Genomic DNA, 11,652 nt, shown 5'->3' with positions numbered 1-11,652 from the left:
GTGCAAGACCAAGATCATTGGAGAAAGGGGCCGAACTTGCCCCAAAGTCCAACTAACCCCGACATCGCCCCATCATTGCATGAACCCCCAATCCATAGTCTAAATACTCTCCTTGTAACACATTCCACCAGAGCAAAAATGGCCTCAGGACTCATCTTCAACCCCCAAACCCTCCTCCAAACAATCCCACTAGCAACAAGCACCGCAACCCTCGCACACGCCCTACTAGAACTCATCACCAACAATGCCTTCCTAACACCATCAATCCGACAAACCTCAGACAAAGTCCTCCCAACCTGGTACAACCGAGTCTTCAAACGAGCAATATGGACCGTCGTCGCACTAAACATGAGCACGATCTCTTCGGCTACTGCAACGCTATTCTTTAATAAATATCACCCCTCTCACAGTCGCCCGCTGCAAACTACCTTCTTCTACTGGGTTGGTCTTGTGGGTGCTATTGGGCATTTGGCCTTTGTGCCCTTTGTGGCTGGGCCAGCGCGGAGGAATTTTGAGGATTCGACGGTGCAAGAGGATCAGGGGGAGAGTGGGGTTGGTGCTACGGCGGATATGGAGATGTGGTTGAGTGTTCATCGGGTTAGGATGGTCGTGGCGGATTTGCCTGCCTGGATTGCGTTTATGGGTGCTATTTTGACGCTGTGATCTTGGGTATTGTTTGTTGAGGTGATAGAACATGCATAGATAGACAGGGGTGTATGTAATCTCTAATTTCAAAACGCCGATGCAAATGGTACAAATCAAATCGCTAGATATCAACATATGTACTTCGTAGTTTAAAGACTGAAAATTCCACTGCGCTTCTTTCCATGCGGATACACAATAAGAGCTGAGACGAATAGTCCGACGGAGATACCGATGGCTGTTTGGATCATTCCGTAGCCCAGTGACGTGAGCGAGCTACTCGATGTGGCACTAGTAGTCGCGCTGGTGACATTACCAGATGCCACAGCCTCGGCATACTCCAGACCGGAGATGATGGATCCACTGGATGCAAGACCGGATGGAACCAGGGTGAAGATTCCCGGGATAATAGCGGCGGCGGCATGACCATGCCACACGCGACTGTACAAATTAGCCAAAAGGCCGATGGTGAAAGCGCCAACGGTATTGGCGACCTGGTTTGCGCCGAGTTTCTTGGTGCTGAAGTAATTTGTGACATAGCCGCAAACACCCATGAAAATAGTGACAGGGAGCTGTTTGGGCTTTGCTTGGTTGATGAGAGCGGCGAAGAGACAGAATAGCGCGACGAAGGGGAAGTGCTGGATATACTCGTTGCCCCAGACCTCTGGTAAACCTGTGCATGTGGATTGGTTTGACGCGTTGGAGTCCATTAAGCCGTAGATGGTTGTTCCGACTGTCACGCCGTAACCGAGGAAGAGGGAGTAGATGATTGTGAAGACCATCCGGATGGAGCCTGCGTTCATTTGATGGGACTGGAGTTCCAGACTACTGCTGAGAACGGCGAATCCAGGGAGGATCATGGCGATGGAGGATTGGGCCATGGCGGCGAAGCAGAAGACTCGTTCGCCGTTGTGGTGGATACTTCCGAAGGCACGCGCAAGGAAGGAGGTGAGAATTGCGGCGGATACTTCGAGGACGTTGGAGTATGTGGCTGAGTTTGGTGCGATGACATGCTGCATGAAGCCAACGAGACACCCGAGTATGAAGATAATAGGCAGGTCGACTGGGCGAGCGCTAAAGGAGTATGGGCCTACTGCAACGCTGGCTAGTCCAGTCAGACAGACCAGCATCCACTTGTTATAGCGTGGTCTGCGCTGCATGATCTGATCCAAATCCTGCGTAGCCTGCTCGACGCCGATCACGTCGTGCACCACGTTCTTGTAGACGTTGTGCGTCTCAGCCAAACGGGACAAATCCAGTCCTTGAACCACTCGGATAATCTTCACTTCAGCTGTGCGAGTTAGAGGATCGTCGAATGACATGAACATGCAGCCTGGGATGTACAGGAATTGCGCCTTGACTTCCAGCACATTGGAGGTCATCGTCATATACTCCTCAAGTCGATGGGTCGGGGCACCGTACTTCATCAGAGCCCGACACAGCTGCATAATATACTGCTGGCGTGACAATAGAGCAGCGATATGCACTGTGAGGGCAACATTCTTCTTGCTCCGGCGTTTGTGCTTCTTTAGCTCCTTGGGGTTTGCAGGAGCTGGACCTGTGGCAGCAGGAACCCCAACGCGGCCCATATCCATCGACGCGTGGATGAGGGAGGAAGTATAGCTGTGGGTTGGCTTAGCGGGCTTGGTGCCCTGCGCATACCATTTCACTTTGTCTCTTTTTCCGCCTGGTGTTACAGTGCCTGATGGTGCGACAGACGGTGCGAGTGTCTCTGTCTCAGGATCCGTCGATGATGCTGTTGAGACGAGACTCATGCGGCTAGCCGTTTGAAGGTTATTGGCATACACACGGAGCAGATGGGAGAGCATTCCTCCGGGGGGGCCCCCGGATGGTCCCATTCCGTGTTCATCGGGAGTTCCTGGAGTTGTTGCGCCGGAGCGAGGTTCTTCGATGTATGGTCGCTGTGGAGGATGCTCTAAGCCCAATCGTTCCACCAAGAGACGGGCTTGAGAATCCGCGTCTGTTGAAGGGAGTTTGTCTTCTTCGTCGTGGGCTTGACGGGCGTCGAATGCTCGTATATCGTCTGTTGCTCCATACCATTCCGGAGACATTGGTGCATCCAATCCATCCGCTTCCCTTTCATGGGGTCGTCCAAGTCGTTCTGCTATAGTGGCTGCGCGGTTCCGAACACGTTTGCTTGCTGTCCGCCATCTTTGGGAAGATGAGATGCTAGGCTTTTCACTGACCTCATCTTGGCAGAGAGTCTCTGAGTTGGTCGTATTGTCGCCATTGTGGTCACCACCGTGGTCGTGGCCCTCATGGTCCCTCTCCCCATCCTCAAAGGCATGGGGATGCATAGACGAGGAATTCTCCTGCGAATCCGACATTTCGCACAATTGAAATGTCAAGATTGGACACTACCGGCAGTAGCCGGAAATGTATCTATCTTTTCAGACAGATGATGGTCTTAAAGAGCTCAGGGGAAGATATCTCCTAGCAGAGCCCGGCCTCGCATGACAGAAAGCGCAGGCAACGGTCCAGAATACCCCACAGACAGTGACACTTCATATTCCTGAGGGAAGAGCAAGAGGGAGGGACGTTCTTCTAAAATGAGGAGAACCCGGTCCTTCACCCGCGCTGTCTCCAATTTTACCGGACCCACGTCGCTAATGCGGATTGAGGTCATGGCCAGGGGAACGCGTCAATTGGCGTATCCGAAACGTGGCCATCATTGAAAAATGGGCGAGTTGTTGGTCCTGAAACAGGATTTTATGCCGGTCCATGGAACCCTACTAGGAATCAGGAACAAAGGAACGGGGATCAGGAGATTAGAGGAGAACACGTATGCATTATTGATTATATCATTGTGTTGTGCTCATAAAAAACAAGCTTCTCCTCCAGCCACTAATTCGCGCTAACCAGTTCCTCCTTGATCTCTCCTTACCACGCCATACATGTTTTATATCAGCACTTAATCTCATACTTGATTCCCAAATCTCTATAAAATAATAAAAATAAGAAAAATAATAATTTCCCCGCTCACTTGACCTGCAGAATTTTCCTTAGTCTGGACTGCGCCTCCGACTATAATTACCTCGGCGCGAAGTGGGCCATAGTTCCACTTATTTGGCAAGAAGCGTAAGTCTCGGAAAAGCCTGGATTTAGGACCGTTATGGTTCCCACAGCGTCTAGAACAAAGAGTAAACGAGGCGATAGGGATCTGGCACTCCGCATAGTGCCGGATTACTATATCTGTAGATTTAACTCGAATCTATAGTTCAGTTGTATCCCATGACCTCGGCAGTTCGGAAGTTACTATATCCGAGGCATGCATGCACTCCAGTATATGATAGACTTATATTTGTGATATGTACTACAAGCTTTGATTAATCCGAAGCCTATACCGATGTCGCCATGATAAGTACGATATTCACTGCCTATACCAAGTTAGTGCCTAAAGAAAAAGTCAATATCAAATATGAACTCACCAGCAGTAAATCCACTCCCTTCGCTACCTCAATATCCCACTTCGGCTTTAGTCTAGACGTGCAGTAGTCCATAACATCATGTCTCGCTATATGGATGATCTTTTGATCTCCCATCATCACGCCTATCCCGGATGCAGTGAGCTGTATCACCTTTAGATCGACTTTTGAGCCGGTTGGAGTGCCAGCAGAAAGTGAACTTGGAATCTGTAATGAAGATGAAGACGAGGGGGCTGGGGCTGGCTCATTGGGTGGTTCTATAGCATCAAGGAGATCTCGTATAGAATTTGACGAGTTCCTGCGGACGGAGGCGTAAGATGGGAGGATAGAAGGCGAGTCGTGGTCACTTCGAATTCCTGGTGTTTGTTCTGCACCTAGATCATATTCCGAGTTAGGAAATGGGTCTTGCTTCTCGGCCCAAACGGTGTTCTCTTCTTCTGCATTCTCATCGTCATCTTCGTCTTCTATATCGCCAGCAACAGAAGCATAAGGCGGCGGCTCATCCCCCAAGCCCAGAGACCCAGAATCCAAGTTAGACACAGGATCAGATACATGTACTCCTGACCCTGTATCAGAATCCCCAGCCCCAAGCACATTCCAAAACCTCACATCAAGCCTAAACCCAACACTTCCACTTCGCCCTTTAGACCAAGGCATAGAAGCCTCAAGCAAATCCACTCTCCCCCCAGGACACCGAACAGCCCACCTCCTAGATCCAATCCAAACACGCCTAAGCTCAAGAACCGGCAACCCGCCCGCATCACATATCTGACGGTGTTGCGTATGCGGCCATGGCTTCCCAGATACGGTGAAGAGCAATGTGTACCGGTCTGGATTATCAAGGGGTTCGTGCGCGCGGACGAGGTGGACGGTGAAAGTGTGGCCTGGGGTGTCGCGAGCTATGGAGAGGGTTGTTGGGGTGTTGGTTAGGCGGTCTGAGGGTGGGGAGAGGAGGTTGTTCGGGCATAGTGCTATTGGGGTTTTGGGGGGTGTGAGAGGGTATGTTTCTCGAGGCATTTGGGGCTGGTAAAGTATTATGGGAGGATGTGACCCCTTGCTTTATCTTGGAGATATCGTATTGAGTCGTAGAGGCGAAGAATTGAGATGTCGGATGATCGGTGTGGGGTTTCGGGTTCGCCGGATATACTTATAGTCGTCAATATTATATTATCATTCAATAGAATGCAATTATTCTTTGTTTTCTTGGCGCTATGGCTGTGCCATAAATATTAGTTTGACTCTGTTGTTTGGGATTTTAGGTCCAGCATGTGTTGAGTATATGCACGCCAACGCCATCAGATCTCATCATTGCATGGCCTGGTGCACACCTTGACGTCGCCGAACCCCTTCCATCTTGTTTCTTGCATCTGTATATCTGCTACCTTAATCGAAAGTTTAGCCCCGATTTCTCTCAAGGATTATCTATGTGTATATCATATCGTCCATCGTAAATTCATCTATGGAGTCATCCAATCATCCCTATATCCACGCCCGCCCCGGCCAATACCAATACTATTATCCTCACCCCTCCCCCATTCATCAATCAACTTAACAGCATGAAACTGAGTAGTCCACCCCAAGTCCCTCTCAATACCAGCAAGGATCTCAAGAACAGCATCCTGCTCACGCCGCTCTTGAAACACCTGCCCAGCAACAAACAGTGCATGCACCGAATTAATTCGTACAGGATCCGTCGGATTTGCAAGATTAATCCCACAAATCTCCCGTGCATGGAATAGTGCTTGTTTCAACGCATTTCGGTATGCTCTCAGCCGCGAAGACACAGTTGATTGAATTGCCGTCGACTGCTGCGGCTGATTGACCAATAATAGAATCCGAGCCTGGTGATAACTTTGGATTGTCGCTGCACATAACGGTAAATTGAACCAGATTTGTTCGAAGGCTTCCAAGGAAAGCTTATGTCGTGGATCGGTGCTACCCTGTGCCTTTGTTCGCGCTGCCTCTGTGAACGTTGACGGGAGGCAGTCGTACCACTGTTCTAGTTCGGACATGAGAAGGTTCCAGCGGTCGAGGAGGTGCTGTTGATTCAAGCCCAGGTAAGCCCGTTGTTCGCGTGGTAAAACAAAGTCTTCGAAAGTAACGGTGTCTCCCATAGTTAGGTGGTTTGCAATCTTTCCCAGAAGCCAGGTGAGCTCGTTGCTCTTCATGTCTTCTTCAATTCCTGAGTAGTTTTGGATATCCAATGGGCTTATTGCGGTGGAAGGTAACAGGGTTCCGTGCTCGTTTGTGACAAGGCCGGCATTTTGCCAGAGACGAATGTCTTTTAGATCGAGACGGGTCGATGTTTCGCTTATAACTAGTACTGTTAGCATTCTTTCCTGAACAACGGCCACATTTTCAAACATACAAGCACACAACAGGTCTTGTCTTGCAAGACTCCAGAAGATCGGTCCCTTGATCGCCGTTCTGGGAATGATGACCGAGGAGTGGGCGGGCATTGAGGCAGATGTATCGTTGAAAAGAGGTAGGGCGCTGAGATGAGCCCTCCAGGCAGTGCCAGGTGCATCCATTAGTTCGTAGAGACATAGGATCGCCACAGCAGCGAGCATTTCTTCTTTGTCGGAGGGACTGTCATTATAAGTTTCCAGGTCGATAGCTATTTTCAAATATCCCAGTGCTTGGTCATAGTGCTTTGCTGATTGATAATGCCAAGTTTCTTCGTCTGCCAGCGAAAGAATATAGCTGTTGCGGTCGATGCCGTCCGAGATATGGTAGAGATGTTGTAGGTGTTTCGCTGAGAGAGCGCAGACTGCAGATTTAAGCAGAGGCCGCACAGCTGCTATCACGGGCACTTTGGACGAAAAGTATGCTGTGGTATCAAAAAGGTCCATCCTGGTTCCTTTAGTGACCATTTTCATCCACTGTTCATCGTTGCTTACCACTGGCCCGGCCCTTCCTTGAAATGTCGCAACATATAAGAGACAACCACGTTGGGATCAACATCTTTGCCCGATCTGTCAGGTCTTGGAATCGAGAGGTGGACAGGATCCGGCGTATCTGCAATTACTTCTGGAATTGGCGTGTGCCATACAGGAGTTGACTGAAACGAAGTATCACCGGGTGTTTCAGGAATCTGCTTGTTAAGGTCACAACTGGCCCCTGGCGCTGTATGTTGCTGCGCAGATGGGTTGCTTTCTACTCGATCCCCGTGGAGATCGTGTAGTACATGTGCGCCATCGGGAGACCAAGGATCGTCGATTTGAATAAAAGTAACTGCTCTGCACTTAGCCCTGAATCATATCAGTCATATCAGCTTCAACTGGAAACTCACGATCATGTGGTACCTGGACCCATGTTTGATTTTCCTCAAGCGCATCTGAAGGACCTTGATCCCCCCGCGAGCCAGCTCTGCGTCTATGCCTACGTTTCGTGGTCGAAAAGTTCTGACTGCGGAAGATGCATCGCTGATCAAACTTGCATTCCCGACTTGCCTTATTGCAAGGACCGCATATTGGCTTGGCCTCGTCGCATTTTAGTTTGCGCCCTCTGCATGTGAGGCTATAGCGGGCAATTAGCTGACTGCACCTTTATTCAGACTGTGTGCGCGTACCAGCCAGTGTAGGAGCGCATTTCTCCTGTGTTAGGAGATGCTCGGGACAAATACTATAATCGGCCCAGATATGAAGTTCTATTTTGTCCTGTTCTCGTCAAAGGTGAACTGGGCGAACGACCAAGTTGGGTTCCACTTGTGGCGACGGCTCGGCAATATTTCCGATTACGGAGTGGAATCAATGAACACTCGATACTCCGTGGATATGGCTGGAGAAAATGTATCGCTTTAATTGCCATGTTCAACATCGTAACCCTTTTAGTTCTTGGGAAATTATTCGGCTCGGCTTCGCTTTCTGGGCACGAACTATGAGATTCGGAGATCGAACCGAGTGAGGGTTCTATAGAAGGAGTAAATCAAAATAGCCTTTATAATATAGCTTTGGACCCTTGTTTTGTTCACTTTAGAAGTAACACTCAAATCTTTTTTTTTATTAAACATATGATAAGCGCCAATGCCACCAATTCTGTACCTGATCCGCCACGGTCAAGGCGAGCACAACGTCAACGTACACCGTATTCCCTCGTCCGTTGTGAAGAGACCCCTCTAACTGATCTCACAGAACTCAAACCACCTACGCGATCCATTGCTGACCGCAAAGGGCAAAGACGAATGCCTTCAGCTCCGAGAAGAATTTCCCTTTTCAAAAGAAATCTCCATTGTTCTTGCATCTCCTCTTCAGCGGACCATTCAAACAGCAGCTTGGGTATTTGCGCCAGAACTGGAACAGCGCCAATTGCATTTCATCCTGGTCCCGGGTGCCCAAGAGATCAGCGGATTTAACTGCAATTATGGCTGGGATGAGGATCGTGTCAAATCCCAGGCTCCAAAGCTGGTTGCTGAAGTGGCGCCTGACTTTGAACTTAGCCAATTGGATACGGCTCTAATCGATGAATCGTGGAATTCTAAAGTATTTACTGGCACTGACTGCGGCATAGACTGTACTAATGTGAATTTTCCTCATAGGCTGGGATATATGCACACACGCTTTCTGCTATCTGTAAACGCGCTGCCGACTTGCGGCGATGGCTTTGGAATCGTCCTGAAGAACATATTGCCCTTGTAACCCATGGTGGGTTCTTGCACTATCTCATGGAGGACTGGGCTGGCTATGATAGAGTTCACTGTATGTTTACCCTTTTATATTCTATTCATGTCAACTAGTAGTTACTAATACTGAAATCATAGGTACTGGTTGGAAGAATTGTGAATGGCGAAAGTTTGAGTTCACGGCGGACTCAAATGGCGGAGATGCTCATCTGAAGGAAGTGGGAAACACGCGGTCAAAAGAAGACAGACCAGCGGGTCTTGACGCTCATCTGATCAAAGAGATCTAGTGAGTCAAAAAGATGTGCTTTGAGAAAGGATGACTTTGAATATTCAAATCATTTCACAAACAACGGTTGTTATACTTGAATATTTAGATCATATTTCAAGACTCAATAATTTCGGCTTGTAGTATGAGAAGCCTAAGTTATCGCCCAACGCCGAACCGGGCACTTTTGCCTATGATTACCTGACTCGACTTCTTACCCTGTTTCGGAAATGATAAGCGCCGAGTCATCTAATCTGCAGTGTCAAATCGAAAATTTCCAAGATCCGGCTAAATACAAAAGAACCCTAAGAACAAGCCTAACAGCCGTAGTGGGGTCGATGGATCGCCCAGGATAGCAAAGGATGCGAAACGGCCCACAAAAGACTCGGTACGCTTTCCCCCAGCTCGGGCCGTGAAGAAATCGACACCCGGGAGACCCTTTTCCGGGGACAGCCCTGTGAAGTTTCAGGAGGTGTTCCTGAAACCGAGTGGCTATTTTAAGTTGTGGTCGTTGTATAGAGGTCTTTTCTATAGATATAAGCGAGAATGACAGTATTAGGCACAAATAGTAAGCTCTCAGGTCGCTTTACCTACTTCATGCTTTATGCTCCATGCATGTCCTGTAGATAAGGACTGCCACGTGGGTCATGTACATGTACTAACGGAGCATTTAGGGAGAAATGTCCAGAAGAGTTTTCATCCCACGCCTTCTTAGAACAATCTCTCTTGCACTTACTGTATTCCCAGGTTGCATTCCTAGAATTCCTTCCACTTCAAACGAACACTCCAAGAAGAAACCATTGAGTACCTTGCCTGACTCACCCGGCAAGCCCTAAGTCACGACATCATGGGATTATTCCCAATCCCTTTCGAAACCCCACCAAGATACCTACTAGCCTGCATCCTCTGTTCAGCAAATGGCCTTCTCTTCGGAATGGACACAGGAGTCATCGGCCCAGTTACCGACATGGAAGACTTCAAAGCCCAATTTGGCGGTAGTCAAAACTCAACAATCCACGGCCTAATCGTCTCCTGTATCTTGATTCCAGCAGCCCTCTCTTCCTTCTTTGCTGGCTATGTTGCCGACCGACTAGGTCGACCAAAGGGAATCAGTATCGGTGTTTTCATCTTCGGTATTGGTGCCGCGATTGAAGCAGGTGCTGTGCAACTGTCGATGTTTGTCGTTGGTCGTGTTGTTGAAGGTCTGGGGGAGGGTCTTTTCCTTGGGAATCTTGTTGTTCTTATTTGTGAAATTTCACCGACTCGCACTAGAGGTGCTTTGACTACTGGTCCTCAGCTGGCTATAACGCTGGGATTGGTTGTTGGTTACTTTGTTTGTTATGGGTCTTCGAATGTCCAGTCTTCGCTTTCCTGGCGGATGCCATTTATTCTTCTTTCTGGGTTTTCTATGGTTCTTTGTGGTCTTTCCTTGCTTTTCTTGCCTGAGTCGCCGCAGTGGCTTGGTCTTCAGGGTCGCTATGCTATGGCTGAAGAGGCTTGGGATAAGTTGGGTGTCAAATGTGCGGACCGTGAGAAGGTTGAAGTTCAAGTGCAGACAACGGAGGTTGAACCTGGTACTGAGGTGGATGGCCAGAGCACCATGGAGAAACTTATGGATATCTTCTCCAAGGATGTCAGAGGTAGAACTGCCCTTGCTGTCTTCTTGATGGGCATGCAACAGATGAGTGGTATCGATGGAGTCCTTTACGTATGTCCAATCCCAGGCCTCGCTATGGAAAAAAAGCTAACCCGAACTCGATAGTATGCTCCTGAACTCTTTCAAAAGGCAGGCCTCGCTTCATCAGAAGCAAGCTTCTTAGCCTCTGGTGTCTCAGCCCTGGTCATCTTCGCCGTGACCATCCCAGGACTGATCTACGCCGATGGATGGGGCCGCCGAAGCAGCATCGTGTACGGCGGTATCGGCCAAGCCGTTCTAATGTTCCTTATGGGCGGCTTGTATGCTGGAAATGCCGTCCACCAATCCACCGGCGCCGGTCGTTGGGTTGTGATCGTCTGTATTTTCCTATTTGCCGCCCTTTACTCTGTTTCTTGGGGCATCGCTGTCAAAGTCTACGCGGCTGAGATCCAGCCCCAGAGAACACGAGCATCAGCTACGACACTGGGTCATTCTAGTAACTGGCTGTGTAATTTCTTGGTTGCTTTGACCACCCCGATTCTACTCGCGAAGAGTAGTTTTGGTGCCTACTTTTTGTGGGGTGGGTGTAGTATTATTACTGCCCTTGTTGGCATATTCTATATGCATGAGACCAAAGGTCGGACATTTGCTGAGATTGAAGCAGCTTTCAGGAGAAAGCCGCCTGGAGAGAAGGGTTCATTTTGGGGTGGCAAGGGCAAAATTTGAGGGCTTGAGGGTATGGATATTCATGGAATATGCTGGCCATTAGGATTTTACGATTACATGTGGGATGAATTATATAATCGGATTAAAATAAGACTTTAGCTTTTTTTCGGAGTAAAAGTAGGAGAAAAACAGGTAATATATTAAGACTTACCCATGTTTATGGAAATTATACTGAAGTGGTATCAAGGTGTGAGTGGATAATGGGAAAAAGGGAGATGGGGAGAAAGGAGAGAGAGAGGAAAGAAATACTGATCGTACAATTTTCAGCTGTACATGTATCACACCACATAAAAGGTTGCTAGGAGTGTCTTCGGAT

General features: G+C 48.8%; 6 protein-coding genes across 6 annotated transcripts; 3 read left to right on the top strand and 3 right to left on the bottom strand.

Moving 5' to 3' along the window:
- Window positions 1-138: 138 nt before the first annotated feature.
- On the top strand, window positions 139-663 carry N7446_011003 (uncharacterized protein; the record flags this gene model as incomplete). The annotated part of the gene is made up of 1 exon (XM_058519746.1): window positions 139-663. One exon carries the CDS (start codon window positions 139-141, stop codon window positions 661-663), a length of 525 nt encoding a protein of 174 aa, XP_058367270.1.
- Window positions 664-794: 131 nt separating this feature from the next.
- Window positions 795-2,990, bottom strand: N7446_011002 (threonine/serine exporter family protein; the record flags this gene model as incomplete). Its single annotated transcript, XM_058519745.1, has 1 exon — window positions 795-2,990. One exon carries the CDS (start codon window positions 2,988-2,990, stop codon window positions 795-797), a length of 2,196 nt encoding a protein of 731 aa, XP_058367269.1.
- Window positions 2,991-3,976: 986 nt separating this feature from the next.
- N7446_011001 (uncharacterized protein) lies at window positions 3,977-5,105 on the bottom strand (the record flags this gene model as incomplete). The annotated part of the gene is made up of 2 exons (XM_058519744.1): window positions 3,977-4,040; window positions 4,092-5,105. 2 exons carry the CDS (start codon window positions 5,103-5,105, stop codon window positions 4,002-4,004), a joined length of 1,053 nt encoding a protein of 350 aa, XP_058367268.1. The 3' UTR covers window positions 3,977-4,001.
- A 440-nt stretch (window positions 5,106-5,545) lies between these two features.
- Window positions 5,546-7,742, bottom strand: N7446_011000 (Zn(II)2Cys6 transcription factor; the record flags this gene model as incomplete). Its single annotated transcript, XM_058519743.1, has 5 exons — window positions 7,660-7,742; window positions 7,381-7,607; window positions 6,989-7,322; window positions 6,457-6,941; window positions 5,546-6,405 (listed from the first exon to the last, which is right to left on the bottom strand). The coding sequence occupies exons 1-5, from the start codon at window positions 7,677-7,679 to the stop codon at window positions 5,546-5,548; spliced, it is 1,926 nt and encodes a 641-aa protein (XP_058367267.1). The 5' UTR covers window positions 7,680-7,742.
- A 371-nt stretch (window positions 7,743-8,113) lies between these two features.
- On the top strand, window positions 8,114-8,996 carry N7446_010999 (histidine phosphatase family protein; the record flags this gene model as incomplete). Its single annotated transcript, XM_058519742.1, has 4 exons — window positions 8,114-8,167; window positions 8,222-8,569; window positions 8,626-8,785; window positions 8,848-8,996. 4 exons carry the CDS (start codon window positions 8,114-8,116, stop codon window positions 8,994-8,996), a joined length of 711 nt encoding a protein of 236 aa, XP_058367266.1.
- An 825-nt stretch (window positions 8,997-9,821) lies between these two features.
- N7446_010998 (putative MFS sugar transporter) lies at window positions 9,822-11,336 on the top strand (the record flags this gene model as incomplete). The annotated part of the gene is made up of 2 exons (XM_058519741.1): window positions 9,822-10,682; window positions 10,737-11,336. 2 exons carry the CDS (start codon window positions 9,822-9,824, stop codon window positions 11,334-11,336), a joined length of 1,461 nt encoding a protein of 486 aa, XP_058367265.1.
- Window positions 11,337-11,652: the final 316 nt, after the last annotated feature.

This window comes from Penicillium canescens (genome assembly GCF_028828765.1).
Source record: "Penicillium canescens strain IBT 15451 chromosome Unknown utg000008l_segment0_segment0, whole genome shotgun sequence".
Classification (NCBI taxonomy): domain Eukaryota; kingdom Fungi; phylum Ascomycota; class Eurotiomycetes; order Eurotiales; family Aspergillaceae; genus Penicillium; species Penicillium canescens.
Note: the sequence above shows the minus strand (reverse complement) of the source record. Positions and strands in the feature narration are given on the sequence as shown.